The sequence below is a fragment of the Zea mays genome, chromosome 9 (assembly GCF_902167145.1).
Source record: "Zea mays cultivar B73 chromosome 9, Zm-B73-REFERENCE-NAM-5.0, whole genome shotgun sequence".
Taxonomy (NCBI): domain Eukaryota; kingdom Viridiplantae; phylum Streptophyta; class Magnoliopsida; order Poales; family Poaceae; genus Zea; species Zea mays.
Genome location: NC_050104.1, coordinates 7,348,675 through 7,369,626, shown reverse-complemented (window position 1 = coordinate 7,369,626; position 20,952 = coordinate 7,348,675). Strand labels below are relative to the sequence as shown.

Here is a 20,952-nt window from a genome sequence, read left to right as displayed (position 1 = left end):
GCTAATTTATCTACCCATAGGTTTGTTAATCGGTTCAAACAGAAACTCAATGAGTACGTGGGTATGTGTTTATTCTTTCACTACTCATACCCACGAACCCATGGGTTTTAAAACCCACCTTAAAATTAATATAACTTATAGATATGCCTCATAATATTATCAATTAAATATGTTCTAGTTCAAATAAACTCTATGTAACAAATTTTAAGCCAAAATTAGTTATCGCTTATTTCTTTTATCCTAGCTTATTAATATATTTACTATTATTTATATACGATGAATTATTTTTTATGTTAACGTTAGTGGGTATGGAAAATCTATTGGTTACCCGAAATCCGCATGGGTATAGGTTTAGACAAAAGTTTATACCTGTCATGGGTATAGATTTTTTAGCAGGTGAATTTTTTCTTCGTGGATATGACTTTGGACAAGTGATACCCAACGAGTTTTAATCCATTATCATCTCTAGTCATGACCTCCCCAATGACAGCAGGCCGAGGCATGGCTGGCCGCACCAGGAGATGGGGGCAGGGGGGCTATTGTATTTCTCACCGAACCTGCAGGAAGAAGTGCAGGATCTAGAGATCCATTTAGCGATGAAGGTACCTAGTGGGGCTGTTGGAAGGGATGAAGTGGTGGTGCTGGTGCATGGAAGACGACACCCGATCACTAGCGCGAATGAGAGAGTCAATGGTGACCAACCTGGCCATGAAAACACCATATTTAAATTTTCTGGTGATTGGCTGTGGAGTTATTGTCCCCACTGGCTTGGTGAACTTGATGGTGAGCCAATTGGATGAAGCTTCCGAGAGAAGTGGTCGTAGTCTTGAGGAAACGATCAAGAAGCAGAACAGGGGCAACAATTCTCAAAATGCAAGATCAGCGGTTGTTGCGAGTGGCAACCCCCACCGGGCATACAAATAGCAATTTCCAGTTTTAAAACTTCCATCTGCAACGTAGGCAGGGCATTCTTAGTTTCTATGAAATATATACATTTGAGTGTTAGTGACTGGTATTTTCTCTGTAAATGGCATTTGGTATTCTACAAAGCAAAACTCTACATGTTCTCAACTTCTGATTCCATATGGAAACTCTCTACATGCTATACAAACGTTTACTACAAAACTGTACAACAGTACAAGCCACATCAGAGGATCGGTTGACACCAACAAGCAACAGCTCAGTGAACTCCAAACGGTCACAGGTTCCAAATTCCTTGCTTTTCGGTGCGGCAGATCATGAGCATCTCTTCAAACTTGGAAGCATTGACGAAACCCCACAGCTGCGTCAGGTAGGTTATTGCAATCAGGTTTCATCGTGACAAATGTTGCAAACTGAAGCACGTGCAGAACCTACATCTTAGAGTATAGAAGATTGTGTACCTCGACATCTTTGATTTTGAATTCCTGGGTATGGGATAAGCATGGGTTGTTAAAAGTCTCGGAGGTGGAGCTAGAACCAGTCATACTGCACAGGCCAACAGAGCAGCCAAGAAAAATACGGGAGATGCATAAGATATAATATAAGACCGATGGAAGACAAAATGACGTGCTGGCATATACTACATCAACCTTTCTAGGAATTTTCCATCAATATACATACAAAACCTAGAAACTAGGAACTTTGTGTCATGTGATGGAAAGGAAGAACAGAGATTACAGGTCTCCATCGAGATAAAGTGCGAAGTGACCACCACCTCCCATTGCCATATAATCGGTAGAGCAAAATGTAAAATAGTTATTAGCACCTGAAATTGAAAATGTAAAATTCTTGATATTACAGTTTATAAATATGATGCAACCTAACATAAGCCAATAACAATGCCCAACTGTCTTAAAAGCGATATTCCACGGCTATATGAACACTGGTTAAAGATGTAAGCATTCCAGATCTAGGCATTTACAAAGATAATAACAGGGACTCGGGGAGTAACCAAAATGCCACATAGCAGATCTAGTAGTCCGGAACTCAGAAGTGTAGGAAACCAATGGACCATACAAATGTGCACTACCTGTTTTTGAGGTGGTTGTAAAATCTAATAATGTAAATGATAGGATCCGGGGTCCTATTGCGGCTGCATAGGTTGTATGGGTAGAAGATCGATGGTCAGGATGTATAGCCCAACGGCGCATAGGAGCCATGGTCGTGCACATGGAGCATGATAGGAAGTGACGTGGGAGATAGCTCTTGAAGCCAAACAATATAGTTTGTGTTGCTTGATTAGATTGATACATCTCTCCTTATATAGAGAGGTTTACTTGACCCTTAAGCAAATGGTCCTTAATTTTATAAAAATCTCCTAACAAGAATCAAGAATCAGTAATGATCCAATTTTCAAAAATCAATCATGAAAACAATACAAAATATCTAACGAAGCAAAATCCTAGGCATTTCACCCCTAACTGGCCGCGTGGTCCCGAGGCCTATAGGTGATTTTGGTTTGTAACATCTCCCCCCTCCCCCCCCCCCCCCGGAACAGCTCGTCCTCGAGTTAGACGTCCAAGTAAAGGTCCTTGAATTGTTGAAGCGACTCCTAAGTGGTGTCGTCACTAGACAGGCCACACCGCTGAACAAGGAAATCTCAGGCACCCGGTGTATTTGGGACCGCAACACACACTCTGGTGTGAGTAGTAGTCAACCATCCTATGCGGGCTAGACAGGCGGTGGAGTTGTGAGGGTCCTTGTGCATCGGCTTGAGCAACACCACGTGGAACATGCCATGGAGACGAACGCCCTCTAGAAGCGAAAGGCGATAGGCCACCTGCCCGATACGCTCCAACACCTTGGACCAAGACTCCAGCAAATGCGTCGGTTGGTGGAAACGAAGTCACACCCAATTGTCCACGTCAAACTCAAGTTCACAATGGCAGATGATGTAGTAGCGCTTGGCATACTGCCAGGCTAGAGAAGACGCTCGTGAACCTCCACAAGGAAGGCATCACGATCGCATAGAAGGCTATCCATTACCTATCTGAGTGGCCCCTGAGGCAGCGGGATCGACTCTACACCACCCAAAGGGCATGGCGTGGAGCGCCATGTAGAACAAAGTAGGAAGCCAATTAAACAGACGTATGGACGGTCCCCCGTGACACAACAGAGCTACACAACAATCACCTTGTTGACGACGTTCGACGGACCGTCTGTCAGAGGGTGGAACATCGCGTCGTGCTCAAGCGAAGCTTGACACCGACCATCTTGAAGAGGTCAAGCCACATGTGACTGGTGAGGACAGGTTCGTGGTTGCAAACAATGGAGATGGGGAAATCGTATAGACAAACGATGCCCTCGAAGAAGGCACGGATGACTGAGGCGGACCTCTACAGGTGGCTGAGGGCGATGAAGTGAGCGTACTTAAAGAAGCGGTCGATAGAGTTAAAAATGATAGACTTCTCGTAGACCTTAGGAAGGCCCTCGATGAAGTCCATCGAAATGTTAGCCCACACCTAGGACGGCACATCAAGCGGCTGGAGGACACCGACCAGCTACAGGGTCAACGTCTTGTTGCGCTGGCACGTGACATATGTGCAGACGTAGTCCTGTATGAGCACCTAATTGCTAAGATGTAGAAATCTGTGTCCAATCGCTGGAGGGTCTTTCTATATTCCCTCATGGCCAACAGTATGAGCCAACGTAAGCACGTGCTGGCACACGTTGGGTTGTGATGGCATGGAGACGTGGTTATCATGGAGCAGGAAGTTGTTGGTAGTTCACCATGGCACCATGAGGAACATGTCCTGCAACTACTGGTGGAGGCGGCCTACCTCCTCATCCACGATTGTGGCACGGATCTCGTCGAGTAGGTGGAATGAGGGCCCCAAGAGGGTGTATAGTTGTACAGAGTCCCGGTAGTGTCAGTATCACAGCGTAAGAGGGCATCTGCTGCCAAGTTGAGGCATTAAGGGTGGTACTTGACGACGAAATCGAAGGCAAACAACTTGTTGATCCACTAGTGCTGGGGAACGGTCAACAGTCCCAAGTCAAGGAGAAACTTAAGGCTATAGTGGTCGATACGGACGAGAAAAAGGCAACCCCAGAGGTAAAGCAGCAAGTGCCGCATAGCCTAGACCAGGCCGATGAGCTCATACTCGTATGTCGCCAGCTTGTGGCAAAGAGCGGTGAAGGGTCGGCTAAAGAAGGCCATGGGACCACCCGCTAGTGGAGAACGGCGCCAAAACCCATTCCCAAAGCGTCGCAGTTGACGACAAACTGTCGATTGAAGTCCAGCATCTGTAGGACTGGCCACATGGAGAGGGCGCGCTTGAGCGCCACAGGCACCTCCATAGCCTCAAGAGTCCATGCAAAGGCATCCTTGTGCAGCAGTCGTGTGCACAAAGGGCGCCAAGTACGTCATCGAAGAAGATGAGCACAAACCTGCAAAGGGTCGAAGGATGTCGTTCATGATAGAATGTGGTCAGCGCATTGGAGAGGCCGAAGGGCATGACAAAAACTCAAAATCGCCATGGTGGGTATAGAGCGTCTTCTCGATGTCCTCGGGTTGCATCCTTGTGATAGCTAGATCGCAAGTCTAGCTTGGTAAAGTACTTGGCACCATGGAGCTCATCGACGATAGGGAAGGAGAACTTGTCCTTGGACATCTTATCGTTTAGCGCATGGCAATCGATGCAAAACCTCCAGAAATCCTCCACCTTCTTGACCAACAGCACCGTGCCGAGGACAAAGAAGTGTTGGACCAGATGATGCCTTGCTCCAGCATGGCAGGGCACTGCCGCTCGAGCTCATCCTTCTACAGTTGCAAGTAGCGGTAAGTGTAGATGGCCACTAGCATTGTCCGAAAGTAGGTACATTCGGTAATTGTAGGGGCACGTTAGTGGCAGCCAACGGGGCTCATCGAAGACCTTGCCGTACTACTAGAGGTGGTCCAGCAACGCCGAAGATGGAGTGGAGCACCGACTGTAGTGTGTCGTTGTGAGGGGAACCCATGCCCTTCTAGAGGATGCAGAGATCGTCCCTCGAGAATGTCATGAAGAGGGCCTCAAAGTCTCACAGGATGGGCCCCAAGGTCCGGCGATAGGTCACACCCAGGACGAGGTCGAACCTAGGTCAAACCCACTAGGTCAATGCTGAAGCAGCTGATGGTGAACTCTGATCGATGTGCATGGCCATGTTGTGTTCCACACCGTCGCAAGGAGTGTGGTCACCATTGGCCACAATAACCCACATTTTGGTGTTGTCCACCGTCACCAATCCGACGCGACGCATACCCTGGCATTGATGAAGTTGTGGATTGAGTCGTTGTCCAGGGGGAAAAGGGCCGGTGACAATGGATGTAAGTGTGGAGGTGCATGGTGTCCTCGGTGTGTATATCAGTGATGGCGAGGAGTGAGATGACTAGGGCGTAGGGTCAATCCTCAAGAGTCACCTCGACACCCTCGTCCTTGGGTGCCTCATCGAGCAAGTAGTCGGCGGCCTCAAGATATAATAGATGCTAGCACTAGTGACCTCGCATGAACAATTTGTTGCAGTTGTAATACGACACTTGACGACGGCACTAAGCCATCTCGATCGGTGTGAGGCGACATAACCAGCACGAGGGAGCAAGCAGGGCCACCATTGGAGGTGGTGCGAGCAGCAGAGGTGCAATTGTGCCCATAGAAGTTTTGTGCGACAAGGCAGGTAGTGCCAAAATACATGCGCTAGGGAGGTTGAGCGGCCCGCTAAACACCAGGGCTGGCATGGTGGCCACGGTGTGGCGCCCTTAAGCCCACACCAGGTGCTTGGTTGTTTGAAGGTCCTAGGGTTCTTGGAGCTCGACATCAACCTGAATGTGCTATGAAAGACCCCTAATGAAGAGGTCATCCTTTTGGAGAGGGAGAAGATACAGTGTGTGGCACACAAGCATGTTGAAGCGCTCTTGGTAGTACTGGATCGGGGCATGGAAGTGGAGCCTCGCCAATTCAGCAACACGATTGTTGCAGATGATCGAGCCGAACCGTAGATGGCAAAGATCCTTGAACCGCTCTCACGATAGCCTACCCTCATTTTGATTTACAACATAGTACCATGTTTGGGTCGTGCCCATGAGGTGGTACAAGGCGAGCCAGACCTAATATGAGGTGAACAGACACTTCCCGCAAAAGAAATGCTCGAAATTGTTGAGCTAGTTCAAGGCTTCTATTAGAGTGGATGCACTAACCAGTTCAACCAAAAATCTTAAGCTGATGAGAGAAGGTAGTCAATCCACTTATACACTTCAACACCCTCACTCACGTGCAGCTAGAGAGAAAGACGCAAACGTGGAAATAAATGGGTGGAGGCACAAATAAAGCCTCTGCTAGGATTCGAACTCGAGACCTCTGGTTTTGATACCATGCTAGAGTGGACGCACTAACCAGTTTAACCCAAAAGCTTAAGCTTATGGGAGAAGGTAGTCAATCCACTTATACACTTCAATAGATTCCTTGTCGTAGGTGGAAAAGTCGAGCTTGCTGAAACAAGGAACGCCAAAACTAGTAGCCATGCCAAGCGTCTACACTGAAGGGCGCTCGCCAAGATGAGAAAGACGACCCCTACAAAAATGTTGCCAGTGGCGATGGCAAGGAGGGGAAGTTGATCTAGTGGATGGGTAGGGAGGCAAACATGGCAACGGTAGTTGTCACGGTGTGCAGGAGGGTAGCGGGCGACACAACAACGACAATGAAGATGGGGACATTGTAACACCCCTGGTGTTACTGTTACTAAAACTTGAGCATGACATCATAAGCATTGGCATTGCATATGTTTGACACACTTAGAGTGCATTCACTAGGCAAAAATTTCAAGCAAGTTGTATTGTTATGGCATTTTGCAAATAAGACCCTAGTGTGGGTGCTTAACCTTAAATAGGGATCTGAGGGGTAAAACAGGACCCAAATAGAGAAAACCCTAAAGCTTAAGAGAAATACTCATAAAATATTACTAAGGATGGGTCTAAGTTACATTTACACCCCTGAGATACCAGGAACCCTAATTGAAACCATGGAAAACCCTAAATCCAAACCCTAGGGGCCTATGTGCAAAAATAGTGCACTTGTGAATTAAAGTGCAAAAACCATGTTAAATAAGTATCTTAAGTACTATGGTTCACAAGAAGGTGGATTTGCAATCTAAACCCTAAGTTTTGGGCTTATATGCAAAAAACCACACTTTTTCTCAAATGATTAAGTCTGATTTTCAGTGATATTAGCTCAACTTTGGAGCTCTATATCTTCCAAATTATGGAGAATTTGCCCTAGGTCACCACATCAACTATGTAGATCTATCTTAGGTGAATAACTTTGCTTAAGAGAGTAAGCATGGTTGTTGTGAAGAATTTGGAGAAAAGTGCACTCAAAGTTGAACTTTCAGGCTGTCTGGAGTATGAAATTCAGACTAACAGTGGTACTGAGTCAACTTTGAACTGGAAATCAACCTTGATCTAATAAGAATTTGGCTATGGTTGCTATAGCAAGATTGTTGTTAGATCATCAGACAACAACTTTGTTACTGGTCGATCCACTGGTTGCCATTGAAAATCGGAAGAAAATTAGCGCCAAACTTGCTCGGTCAGTCCAACTGAATGAGGAAGTCCCATGGTACAGTACTGCAACTGAAATAGATCAGATCAACAACTCAGCTCGCCGCCGACGAGCCGCGCCCAGATTCGCGCTCATCCCGCCGTGATTCGTGCTTGAATCGTGTGGATAGCGTCTGGGATCGAATAAGAGTCCTCGCTGTGGATAGACTCCGGCCATTAAACAACTCCGGCCACCGTACCGTACTTGCCACGGCCACTGCAGATAAGCTCGCCGGTGACAGTCGTCGCACGGCTTGGCGCCACGTGCCCTGACACCTCCGTCGCGTCGCCGTGACTCTCTATAGCCGTCTAATCGTCGCCGGTGAGTTCGCCACGACGGAAGACACCAATCCACTGCGCCAGTACCCTTTCTCCCCTCCGGCCGCCGCGCGTCGTCGCCCAAATTCACGGCCACCGCTCGCGGGCTCTATAAATTGACCGCGCCCTCAGCTCCGTCATGTAATCAAGCAGCTAGCGCATCCACCTGCACCTCAAATCCTCCACCAGAGAACTCGAATTTTGGATTTCCCCCAATCTGCTCAAGAACACTGCATAGTTTAGCCTCCCCGCGGCCAGCGCGATTCAGGTCAGTCCATGTCTTCTGCTTCCCCGTTTAAGTATTCTCATGTGTCTGCGATGCTCGCCGACCCACCTAATTGAGCTAGACCGCCGCCAATCGCCGGGAACGCGTGGTTCTTTGGTTCATCCGCGCGGTTACCGTGGCCAGACCAAATTAGCTCATCATTCTTGAAATTAACTTGGGGAAAACATTGAATAGGACTTGAATTCGGTTTCAACCGAAGTAGGGCACCAGTCCTTAAGTAAATCACCCGGTACAAGCTCGCCGGAGCTCGGCTCTGCGCTTGTCGCCGTCGGGGACTTCGGGCGGCGAAGAATTAGAACTCGGGGGACATTTCTGTAAACTGTCAGTGACCTATTACAACAGTACGATGAACTCGGTTCAAGATATTCAAAACCGCGGGGGCCTCCGTGTAAAATCTGCAGGCGTGCGGGCGCGGGCGCGCTTTCACCCGTTGTTGGGCCGACCTAGGCTAGATTCGGTCCAATAACTGTTACAAGTTTTTCTTTTTCTTTTTCTTCCAGAGCCAAATAAATTCTAGGAAATTGTAGAAAAATCCTAAAAATGTCAAACCAATTTTGCTAGATTCCTAATTTTCCATAGGATTTAATAAAAATAGTTTCATGATTTTTAGATCAAATAGGGAATTTTAGAGTATTTAAAATAGCCTAAAACCTTGTGTCTGGATTTTTAGAAAATAGAATAATTCCAAAAATGCCCAAACTTTTTATTTGAACTCTAAACATTATTTAGAAGCCTTGGGTAGAATTTGGTTTGATTTGGACCTTGTTTGATACTAGAACCCAAAACCCTACCCCCTGCTCTTTGAACTTCACTAATGACTCCGGAAACCCTACGTTCTCGGAGTTCCGTGAAGGAAAGTTGTATTCAAGACTTTAGATAATAAACTATTATTATCTTTGCACTCTCATGAGCATTACATGGCATTCAGTCTTATATATATATATATATATATATATATATATATATATATATATATAGAAAACGAGGAAGAAGTTGAGATAGAAGAAGAGAAGACTGCACCACCACCACCTGCGGAACATCAGGCAGGGAATTGTTTTTACTTTGACATCTGCGGATCCGAGCCTGACTCACCTATAAACGAAGGCAAGCCCCGGTGCATTTGCCACCTCCTTGTGTTTTAAAAATCTTTTTCACTTGCTTGATGCATTAGGTGATATGAGTTTATTGCTTAAACAATTCCTACATTACCTTCCTTGGATTTGATTACCTTCCTTGAAATCCCTGTTTTACAAAAAGATTTTGATGCTTAGCTTTGCTTTAGAAAAACAAAATGTTTTGTTTTACAAAAGATGATATGGCAAAAGTGGGTGGGATGTTTTCGAAAATAAAACTTGATGGTGGATCCATCATGGCCGTGATGGGTTCAACATCGGAAAAGATATACCTCTGCCAGGTACCAAACTTTGGGTTTGAAATGATTAAGCTGAGACCGGGCGGGTGACTTGCACGAGAAAGGAGTCTCGGTGTAGTGTCTCCGTCTGAGTCGATTAAGGACTGTGTCGATGTAGGCTTGATGACCGAGGACCCTTTAACTGGTGACATGCCTCGTCATGGGTAAGCTTTGCCTCGGGCAGACTAAGGCCAGAATAAGATAACACGCAATGGGAGTGGAGCGATGGCGAGAGTAGCGTGTACCCTCCGTGGCAAGAGGCTGGACGGTGGTGTATCTGTGCTCTCGGTTGACGTGAACCTGGTCTGGTCTTAAGAACCCCGGTGGCAGGTTGACATATGCAAGGGTTAAGTGCTACATATGTCGTGTGATCGAAGATCCTCAGCTGAGTATAATTGATCGTCGTACCTTCGCGGTTATGAAGACTTGGTCACTGCCCTATACGTAGAATTCCAGTAAAGATGAAGGGCTTGTTAAGAAATCGGCTAGTGCAGGTCAAGTGTTTGAACTAGGGTAGAAAGAACTCTAGTTGCAGGTAATCTTACTTAACCTGACAAATTAAAATTGGATTTTTAAGGATCCACTTTAGTAAGCATTTCTGCAAACAGAGTCATTGATTATTGATAAGCCTTACCTTGACTCCCTTAAGCCAGCATACCCTTGAGAGTCTTTTTTTTAGTCGGGTAAGACTTGCTGAGTAATTCCATACTCAGGGTTTTATTCCCCGTTGTTTTTAGGTGAGGAAGCAACCAACTTTTGTTGCTTCTGTTCTAAGATGGTACCGAAGGAAGAACACCAGGAGTTAAGCTGCGGGAGGAAAGGATCCTCCATAAGAACTTTTGTTTGATACTTATCGTGGAGGGGTTTTTGCCTCCCTTGGTTCTGTATAATAATACTATGCACTCGTAGGTTATATCCTGGTCTGTAATATATAACTTTGTCTTACTTTTAAAATAAAGGTAAGTTCATGTAATTGCTTCCGCATTCTCGTAATTCCGATGCTTGTAATGTTTGCGTGACGGGTGAAACGCTCTTAGGAAAGGTAAGAAAAGCAGATACCGAACTTGTCAAGTGATTTAGGAGCACCTACAGGGTTGTCTGAGGTCCGTTGGATAAGGACAACTGTAGGTGGGCCTAATGACTTGGGAGGTTCCGTCACAGACATCATCGCTAGCATCCTGCTAGGGAAACTAGTGCACGAGGCCCACAGAAGAGGACGCATGTTGGTGCTCCACGGACAACATGCAAGTGAAGAGATTGGCCAGCTGCGTGGCAACTGGCAATTTCCGCTAGGGCTTTCGCGGTGGCGCCAGTGGCCGACAATGGTGACACCGACAGTTGCTTCTCAAAGTCATCATCATGCGGCATCTCTGATACCATATTGATAGGATCCAAGATCCTATCGTGGTTGTGTAGGTTGTACGAGTAGAAGATTGACGATCAGGGCATGTACCCCGGCGGCGTATAGGAGCCATGGTCACACATAGAGAGCAGACAAGTGAGAGAGAGAGAGAGAGATGTGGGAGATGGACCTTGAGGCCAGGCAAGATAATTGTCTTGCTTGATTACATTGATACATCTCTCTTGATATAGAGATGCTTACTTGACCCCTACACAAGGGATCCTTATTTTTATGGAAAACTCCTAACAAGAATCAATTGTGATCCTATTTTTTTTGGAAATAATCAAAACATCTAAGGAAAGAAAATCCTAGGCATTTCGCCTACCAGTTATAGCAGTAAACTTAGCAAAAATAAATTACCTGTTGGATGGCATATAACAGGACAACCATCTACGTTGGTGAACACAAAGCAGTCATTAGTTCCCTGAAACATTAGATGAAATACATTCAGCGTAGTGTGAAATAGGCATCCTGAAATCAGCAACAGCATGCATATCAAACCTGATACTTCCTTTTTACGATAGGTTGCAGTGGGGCCTCGACCAAGCCACCAAAAACTGCCCCTCTTCGATCCCCAACTATCTGCAACAGCAAACAACAAATTATCATGTGGATAGCAGTAACTAAATTGTAGTATCATTCCTCAATCCTCGCCCACAATGTATGATCAAAACAAGTGCACTGTCATCAACAGCTCAAATAGCTGGATAATACAATTATGGAAATCTGATGTGCTGCTGAAGGATATGTATTTCTTTGGCAAGCTTTCCAAGGCAGCAAAACCCAGTCAGCACAGCAGCTGAAGGAAAGGAATTATCACATGAATAGAATTTGTTTTACATGGGTGTATTTGTAATTGTTGGACTAAGAAACATTGCCATATTAAGGTCTTTAATTGAACTAGTATGTGCACTACATAAAAATGCAAGAAAATATGGAAAATTCCTGGTATCTGAAAGGGTACCATAATTCATAAGGTTTGGGCATGCATGATAAGAGTGACAGTGTTCTGGTTTTTGGAGGATACTGTATTGACATGGCATTGCATGCACTAAAATTCCCAGTGATATTGTATTGTATAATCTGTATTATTTGACATTATAGAAAAAATAACAACTAGAGTGGTGTAATCATATTTCATGCAAGGGTAAGAGGAAAAAAGAGTGTATCATGTTTAGTGTAACATAAGGGCAAAATATGAACAATACATAAAAATACCAAAAGTGAGTAGCCAGCACAAAGCCTGCTTCTTCGATACAGAGTAGACAAAGATATTCCATGCCTCCAGGTGCTGAAATGGTGCGAACACAGATATCAGAAAACCAACTATATTACAAAGATGGCAATAATCAAAGCAACATATTTATGTTCTAGAGATGTGTCCAACCTATATACCAGCATCCAGTTCCTTCCTTGAACAAGTACAGGAAGAGATGTATAAAGAACAGCTCGCATCATTTCTGTCAGAAGAAGAGAAGGTTCAGACATAGCTGGCAATTTATCGTGCAAAGTTGATTCTTTTGAACCCTTCACTTCAAATCTAGGTGCAACTGATTCGGTTTGGCCTATGATTTCACCATCAATGCTGTGGGTCTGTTTCTGTCTCAAATTACCAAGTCCTGCTTTGCTAATAATCCTACCAAGGGAATGCTTCCCTCTACTAAACAGGCCTTTCCTCCCACTGCACGCCTTCCCAACAGGTGTTAAAGTTGGGTATTCCACATCTAGATTATGCTCAGGTATGGTCTCCATTGAATTCTTGCTGGCAGTTGAGGAAGGCACAAAGGACATCAGAAATGCTCTGAATGAAGATGTGTCAGGACCATCAGAATTTTGGTCAGAATCATCGTCAACGAATAGTGTGTCTTCTCCTTCAGTGGCCTCCTATAAGAGAGAAAGAAACATTAAGCTTTTAAATGAATGGAATGGTTGACTTTTAAGTGCCAATTTATTTGCCAGTTATTCAGAGACTACACAATTCATCAGTATTCCAGCTCATTATCGACCAAGAAATCAATCAAGAAGTTATAACCCAAATATTGCCTTCTCTTTCAGTGTGATAGCCATTGCAGCGCCACCGGAGTTCAAGTGTTCAGTTCTGTGTCCATTTTCATCCCATCACTACTCCCTCGACCCTAGACACTTCCCTACCCCTGGCGCTGATAGAAAAAAATATTTTCAAAACAAAGAAGCCTAATAAACTGGCAACATATTGAAGTACACTCTGTCTGTAAACACATTGAAGAAGAAACTTAGGACCTAATTAAAATATGATTATTAGCTAACTGTGTGGTTTGTTGCTACTCTAATACAATTGAGTCAATAGTTTTGCTCTACACTTCAATAGCCAAAGTAATATCCATAACAGGCCTCCATGGCACTCTGACAGTGCATAGGTCATCCACGAGGACCGATTCCGATGAATTATCACCCGCAACGCACCTCTAGGCTCGCATTTAGCAGCACCATAACGAAGAGAAACTAAACCTCCCGAAACCAAACAAAAAACATAACAGATCAACAGAATATACACGCCTATGCTACACTCCAATCTTCAATGGAGAGACACCCTAATCAGCAATTGATCGAATCGAGACACCTGCCTGGAAATGGAACGGGATTTCCGGAGCATGTCAATAATCCCGTGGGACGAAGCGGGGATAGAAAGGCGGTTGTGCAGAAGGAACTCACCGGGAGGTGGGTGGGGTGGTGTGGCTGGCGCTCGCGCTCGGAGACGGGGTTCAGGATGACAGTGGCGAGGTCGTTCACCAGGTGGGCCGCCTTCCCGCCCAGCGCCGGCAGATACCCCATCCCGGCTTGAGACCGCGCCGCCCTCGCGCTGGTGAAAAGAGGTTGAGATCAGGAAGCAGGCAAGGAGTCCGATCACATGCCCTAGCTCCACCTCCTGCTGCTGCCGGTGTCGAGAGTCGAGAGCGTACCAGTGCGGTGGTTGGTTGGGTAAAGGGACGGTGGAGAGAGAAGTGGAAGCGCAGAGTTCGCTGCGCCTGTGATGGACTGATGGGTGTTGGCGTGTTGCCGTGTTGGGGATGGATCCGTGTGCAACATGGGATGGGACTAGCCGACTAGGACAGGAGGGAAGGCCGGAGTAGTGTGGTACCGGACTAGGGTCATAATTTAAATGCTCATTTATAATAATAATTATAGTTTAAAAATAAATAGAAATATAGTTTAGTTCTAATCCGATTCGATCTTTAAAGCTTGTAATATAAAATATAAAGTCCATTATTATTTACCACCTCTAACCGGGAGCAAGGGACAAGACTAGAGTTCTAAACGAAGACAGGACAGAAAACACCCATATTTCCTCGCGGGGACTTGCAATGTTTTTATATAATAGTTAATAATAAAAAATAAATAATTATTTTTGTTAAGAGATTAATTATTGTATAAATATATTTATTTTGATATACATATAGTGATTTCTTGCATCTCACAATGTGTATAAGTGATAATGTTTTGCATTAATAACAAATTATGTATGTTATAATTATAATTTAAACGAGGACGGAAATCCTCGTCGGGGATTTATCCCCACGTATAGGGGTGCAAATGGTGTGGATAATTATCTGGTCCGATTTAAATCCTAATTATATGGATATAGTATAGGAGTTTATATATCCATGGGAATATGAATAATCGATAATCCGAATCCGATTTATGTGCGGATGCAAAGTAGGATATGGTATCACTAAAATCCAACAGATATGGAGTATCGATATTTTGAACGCGGATTGTCCGATGTTGCAAATAGGATAATATCTGATTGGTTTGGCAAATACATAGAAGACATAAAGTCAGTCGACAAATGATTGATTATTGTCCAAGTTATTTAGTAGTAGTACAAAAACTTACATTTAGCCACCAAATCATCACTGTTCGGCTTATTTAGTAGTACAAAAACTTAAGTCATCTTTTTTTATCCAGGCCAGTAAACGGATTTGCATGATCATATGTACGGTTAAAAGTGCAGATTGTAGAAGATTAAAGGACAGAAAATAAAAAAGCTTCTTCTAGTTAATTAAGCATCTATATTTTGCTCACTACTTTTATACTCGATGAACTTCTATTATGTTTTGTGTGCTACGAAGTATTTGACATAACATAATACTACTTATTATTTATGAATTGATTGCTTTAAAAAATAGACATAGAATATAGGCATGTATTATCTGATCTTTAAAATCCACTTCCGTTGTGACACCGGTCCGACTCCATACCATTTCGGACGTCTAAAAAATCCATATCATATCTACAACCGCATAATATCCTATCCGATCTGAATCCGATGAAAAAATAGGGTTAGGATATGGAAAAGAAATTACCCACTCCAATCTGATCCGTTTGCACTCCTACCCACGGAGAACGGGGGTGAGGAAGAAATGTCTCTCGCAAGCGTTCGTGGGGATCCCGTGGGAAAAATTTTCGTCACGGGAATGGGATGGGGAGCTATTCTCTGATGGGGAATTCCCCATTGCCATCCATGCACCAGAGTGTGCCTTTGAGGCCTGACGTGGTCGAGCCAGTGGTCGCCGGCTCCGGTATCGATCATTTCGACGGTCAATAGGTCCATCGATCGAAATAAAACTCATCTCTACTCCTATAAAGCATCGATTTTCTAGCTTCCACTATCGTCCCTTTTATAAAAACACCTTATACTTATTTTTTAATCTACTCTTAGCACCAGTTTTCTTGTTTTTACTGTCCTTCCTTTTGCACAACATACCTTATACTTTTCTTTAATATAACCATGGTCCAAACATGTGTGTTGTGTGTCATGCACGAAACGTAGGTCTTTTCCGCTCCCCTGCTTCTCGCCTACCAGTGGGATGTTATCCCATAGATGAGCCGCGAGAAACCACCCAAGCCTAACATGACAGGAAGTCGCACATAACACAACACTCCTACATAGTACCATCTTGCTACCTGAAGGAGGACGAGCGAGCTATAAAAAAGGGGTCGTGCTTCTTTTTAACTTATACCTCTCTTGGCCTTTTGGCTAGGATAAAGTGTAATACTTGTTCTTATCAATTTAATATCAAATACTAGGACAAAAGATTTGGCACGACGATGGAGTCGTTGTGCATCCATTTTGTCTAAACGAAGCACATCGTGGAGTAGATAGTCCTGATATGGGGTTCTCTAGTCGTCCTCACGGTCCAAAGGGATGTCCTAATCACCTTCTATGATAAAGAATATGGCAGCGGCCGACCGGGGGCTAGCTTTCAATGTGGGTGGTGTAGCCCCTAAGGGCTTGTTCGGTTATTTTCAATCCATATGAATTGGAGGGGATTGATACGGATTGGAATAGATTTTGACATACTAGGGATTGAAACCCCCTCAATCCATATGGATTGAGGTAGAACCGAACAAGCCCTAAGGAGGTTAGGTCAGCGTCGTCGATCCGAGGAGGGGGTCGATTGTTGTTCTGCCTACTTCCCCATAACGGACCTGGGTTTGAAAATGTCACTAGCAAAAACTCTGTCCAAGACCATCCCTCGTCTGGACACTATTTTTGCTGAGGTGTTGGCCGCCTCGTTGTCCCATCATGGGACATGATTGAGTTTGCGGCCATTGAACTTGTCCTCGAGGTGATGCACCTCTTTGCAGTATGCATCCATCTTGGGGTCGCGACAATCGGATTCCTTCATCACATGTTTGATGACGAGTCGGGAGTCACCCCAGACATCCAAATGTTGGATGCCTAGATCGACGATGATGCATAACCCATTTACGGGCGCTCCTTATTCTGCCACGTTGTTAGTGAGAGCACCTAGAGGAGGTGAATAGGTGATCCTGCAATAATACTTAACTAAAACAACAAACTTCGTCTATAAACGGGGTTAGTGAAATCTAAAACCAAGTTCAATTAAAAATAGAAGGAGGATCTCTTCACTTAATTGCTCTCACATGATGTGTATTGAAATTAGGGCAATAACGAAAGTGAATGGAGAGCTCGGAAGAACAAAATCGCAATGAAACAAAGTAAACAATGGGATACAACGATTATCTCGTGGTTCGGCCGAGGCCTACCTCCACATTGTGGCGTTCCAATGGATGAAGGTTGAACTCAACCCCTCCCAAGTGATCAAGAGATCAAACTTGAGTAGCACAATTGTCTTCCTTATAGTATTTTCCCGTTTGTGAGGAGTCTCCACAAGTTGGAGTCTCTCACACCTTACACAGTATGATCACAATCAAGAACAATAGTAAGGGAGGGATTAACAACACACACAAGAGCACAAATGCAACAAGACCACGCACACAAGTGAAGAAAAGAGTGCACGAATGAAAACCAACACAGACTCAACTCAAAAACGCGCTCAGATCTCTCTTGAATGAACCAGGCGTGATCGGAATCTAGGAGTGTTGTATTCTCTTGTGTTTTTCTCGGTGTGTTGCATGGGTGCCGCTCCATGGCGCCTAGGGGATCCTTTTATAGCCCCAAGGAGCCTAGGAGTCATTGGATCTCCATTGGGGAAGCAATCAGCCTGTCTGCGTGCACCGAATTGTCAATCAGTGATATGTTTCCTTCATCAGTTGAGCCGACTGTTGTGCGCCTTTTGTCACATGGCACACAAGACACGATTCGCCCGAGGCCACAACTTGTCCGAGGGCACAACGCGCCCGAGGCAGTAGCTCGCCCGATGCCACAACTCACTCGAGGCAGTAGGGTCTCGCTTGAGGCAGTCACAACTCGCCCGAGATAGTCATGCCTCGCCCAAGACATTCATGATTTGCCCGATGCCACCCGTAGCGAAAGACATAGTCCTGGCACGCCTGAGGCCATCCTCGGACGGGAGACAATCATGGTTCGCCCGAGCGCAATTACGACTTGCCCGAGCGTAGTCCTGACTCGCACGAGCACATCTCGGGTGACTGTTCGATGAGGCTGAGACTGGCCCAAGTTTGGCCATATTTAGCCAACCTTCTTCACTACATTTTGGCTCGACTTGAGAAGTTCCCTAGCACTTGATGAATATTGTTAGCACCTAAAACAAATGACTAATTGCTAGAAACATACCTTTGCTTCAATTTGCTTTCTAAACACATGTGCTCATGCTCATAAGATGAGTGTTAGTTCTTAGTAATGTGTTGAGCATTTGTCACCAAAACAACTGGAAATGACCCAAGGGCACATTTCCCTTTCATTTGGAGTCTAGGAAATGGAGTTGTATCTTGTATTTCATTTGTACCCTAGCAACAAGACGAATGCCACCCTAGCCCTGGCCCCTCCATTCATCAACGAGCCATCAAAATACATCGTCTAATACTCCTTTTCTACTAGAATAGGTGGCATTTGGACCTTGGTCTATTCCTTGATGAAGTCAACGAGTATTTGCAATCTAATTGTTGTTCAAGGGGTGTAGGTGATAACTTGTCCCATCAGCTCAAGGGCCCATTTCCTAATTCTCCATGTGGCTTCCGAGCTCTGAATGACTTCGTCTAGGGGGGACAAGATGACCATTGTCATGGGGTGTGTCGAGTACCAGGAATGGGGTACGTAAGGCAAGGCCCACAAACCTCTCTCTGGCCCATTTACCAAGACCCCACCGAGCAAATCTGTGAGGCGGGGCAAATGACCAAGTCCGCGCCGACTGTCGGGTACCATAATTAGGGGGTACCTAGATCACAACCCTAAAGTACCTAGATGCTTGAGTAAAAAGGGGTCATAAGCAAACATGCTCCCAACCTTACCAAGGCACAAGGAACCTAAGTCACGGCTCGCCCAAGACCAACCTCAGGCGGGATACATAGTCACGACTCGCCCGAGGCCAACCTCGGGTGAGAGACGCACTCACGACTCGCCCCAGGTTGGCCTTAGGCGAGAGACATAGGCACAGCTCGCCCGAGGCCAACCTCGGATGAGAAGCGCATTTCTGACTCGCTCGAGGGCGTCTCGGGCGATGCTCTGAAAGGTTCCCAACTCCGCTTACCAAGTCTGCGAGGCAGACTAGACAACCAACTCTCCACCAATCAACTCCGTACAACCAACTCACTATCGAGCAAAATGGGCAAAGATCTGAGTCCAGTGCTACTGATCCACGTCAGCTACGATGGGATGCGTCACCATCAATCCACATCCGAACATACACACAACATGGTAAATGGGCACCGGGGTCTCTACAGTGACCCATACGTACATCTGAAGGACGGGACGACACGCCATACCGAATGTACGCCTGCGCACACTAACCGATGACAAAGGGCTCATGACGACATGAGAAGCCACGCCACGTACGATCGCACCATGAGACTGATCCGTGGAAGCCGTCGTGCACCACTACAAAGACATCAGCGATGGACTCACTACAGGAGGCAGAGTAACAAACGACGCCATACCGAGAGTACGATTACACATGACCCTACGAAGGACCCACCATGACAACCTGGGGAGCAGATCTCTCTCCCTCCCTCCCTCCCTCTCTCTATCCAGTAGAATACAAGTCCCACTGTAAGGTCCTACCCTTGAGATATAAAAGGGTAGGCCCCCTCCTCCTTCGGGGAGAGAGGCACATGAACACACAAGCACACCAGCCGTAACACGCTCTACTACAATACTACGATCAACACTACACTAGACTAGGGCTCCAGCCTGAACCAGTATAACTCAGTGCCTCAATTCTTTGCTAGAATCTCCATGATCCACCATTCAAAGTGAGTTTGTGCTTGCATCCCCACTGAACACAAATATTATTGTCCCCCGGTTTCTGAAACCACGACAGTTGGCGCGCCGGGTACGGGACCGCGAGCGTGCCAAAGTGACTTTTTCACTCTGATGGCTAGTTCATCAGCACCTACCAGCATTATGCTATAAACAGGCTTGTTAGACAATTTTATTATGAAGCTAACACAACTGGAACGGGCCAAAACGGAGTTAAAACGAGAAAGATGGATTTTACAATTTTATGGAATTATTTTCATATTAGAAATCCAATTTCGGCTTATATTATATAGATCCTATCTCCTAATGGACCACGACCACAATTCCCTAGAAAAGAAGGGCTAATCTATTAAAAATAGGGCTCACGTGTAAAGTTCTTTGTGCATGAGTGGACTGCGGGTTAATTTTTGGAAACCAGATGGTCTCTTTATAAAGATGGACATGGCGAAGGGGTATGATGGATTGCTAGCCGTGGGATCCAAATCCGACGGCAGGATCATAGAGTTATCTCACTTGAATCGGTATTCTATCACAGCGGACGGATCTAAAATCAACGCTCGAGATTAAAGGATCCCACGATATGATATCAGCCAACAGATCCGAGATCAACGACTACGATTTTTTATCACAATGGGGTATTTGAGATTCAATCGTGAGCGCTCATCACCAGATCGATGGCCAGGGCCGTTTCTCCCGCGCACGATCCTGTTCACGTGGCAACGGGGCTGCGACATCCTACCCACGGTGGCAGGCCCACCGGCGAGCGGTGGCTGCTACGAGGCTATGAATGAGATGAGTCTGAAAGGGAATTAGGCTTACACCCAGTTCCTAAATAGTTTTGGTGGTTGAATCGCCCAACACAAATAAATTGGACTAACTAGTTTGCTCTAGATTACATGTTCTACAGGTGCCAAAGGTTCATCTACAACTATACTAATTCGACTGTCCGGAATACCGTAGATTATTCCAGACAGGAGAAGCTTTTTGGAAAAACAGGCCAAGCGCGGACCGTCCGGGCTCTTGCGGCGGACCGTCCGCGACATCGGGATACCCCTCGGACAGAACCAATGCAAAAACACAAGTTTCCACTACAGACTGTCCGGAGGAAAAGCGAAGACCGTCCGAGCCCTCGCACGGACCGTCCGGCCTCAGGCGCGGACCGTCCGGTCGGTAAGAAACCGAAAAACCCGAAGGTGACGGGTTCGGAGAAATGAATTTTAGCGGCCTCGCGGACCGTCCGGGCCAGGCGGGCGGACCGTCCGCGACTGGCTCTGTCTGACATCTGACGTCGCATTAAATG

General features: G+C 45.6%; 1 protein-coding gene and 1 pseudogene across 8 annotated transcripts; one reads left to right on the top strand and one right to left on the bottom strand.

Moving 5' to 3' along the window:
• Positions 1 to 869: 869 nt before the first annotated feature.
• On the bottom strand, positions 870 to 14,077 carry LOC100192992 (uncharacterized). Of its 8 annotated transcripts, XM_008659856.4 has the most exons (9): positions 13,909 to 14,061; positions 13,661 to 13,808; positions 12,357 to 12,853; positions 12,188 to 12,260; positions 11,471 to 11,551; positions 11,330 to 11,393; positions 1,660 to 1,747; positions 1,383 to 1,467; positions 928 to 1,282 (listed from the first exon to the last, which is right to left on the bottom strand). In XM_008659856.4, exons 2-9 carry the CDS (start codon positions 13,778 to 13,780, stop codon positions 1,199 to 1,201), a joined length of 1,092 nt encoding a protein of 363 aa, XP_008658078.1. In that variant the 5' UTR covers positions 13,781 to 13,808; positions 13,909 to 14,061; the 3' UTR covers positions 928 to 1,198. The 8 variants fall into 8 exon arrangements, 4 of the variants coding, with proteins under 4 accessions (XP_020399058.1, XP_008658077.1, XP_008658078.1 ...); XR_558179.4 differs by having other exon boundaries at positions 870 to 1,282; positions 1,572 to 1,747; positions 13,661 to 14,035; XM_020543469.3 differs by having other exon boundaries at positions 870 to 1,282; positions 1,357 to 1,467; positions 13,661 to 14,077.
• A 1,888-nt stretch (positions 14,078 to 15,965) lies between these two features.
• On the top strand, positions 15,966 to 16,079 carry LOC111590236 (uncharacterized; annotated as a pseudogene).
• Positions 16,080 to 20,952: the final 4,873 nt, after the last annotated feature.

What these genes read in the sequence shown, in the direction of transcription:
- LOC100192992 (XM_008659855.4), bottom strand. Translation starts at nt 13,780, where the DNA reads ATGGGGTATCTGCCGGCGCTGGGCGGGAAGGCGGCCCACCTGGTGAAC. An exon ending in TCGTAAAAAGGAAGTATCAG is followed by an intron (nt 11,394 to 11,470) that starts GTTTGATATGCA and finishes CTAATGTTTCAG; the next exon opens with GGAACTAATGACTGCTTTGT. An exon ending in CTTTATCTCGATGGAGACCT is followed by an intron (nt 1,468 to 1,659) that starts GTAATCTCTGTT and finishes TGGCCTGTGCAG; the next exon opens with TATGACTGGTTCTAGCTCCA.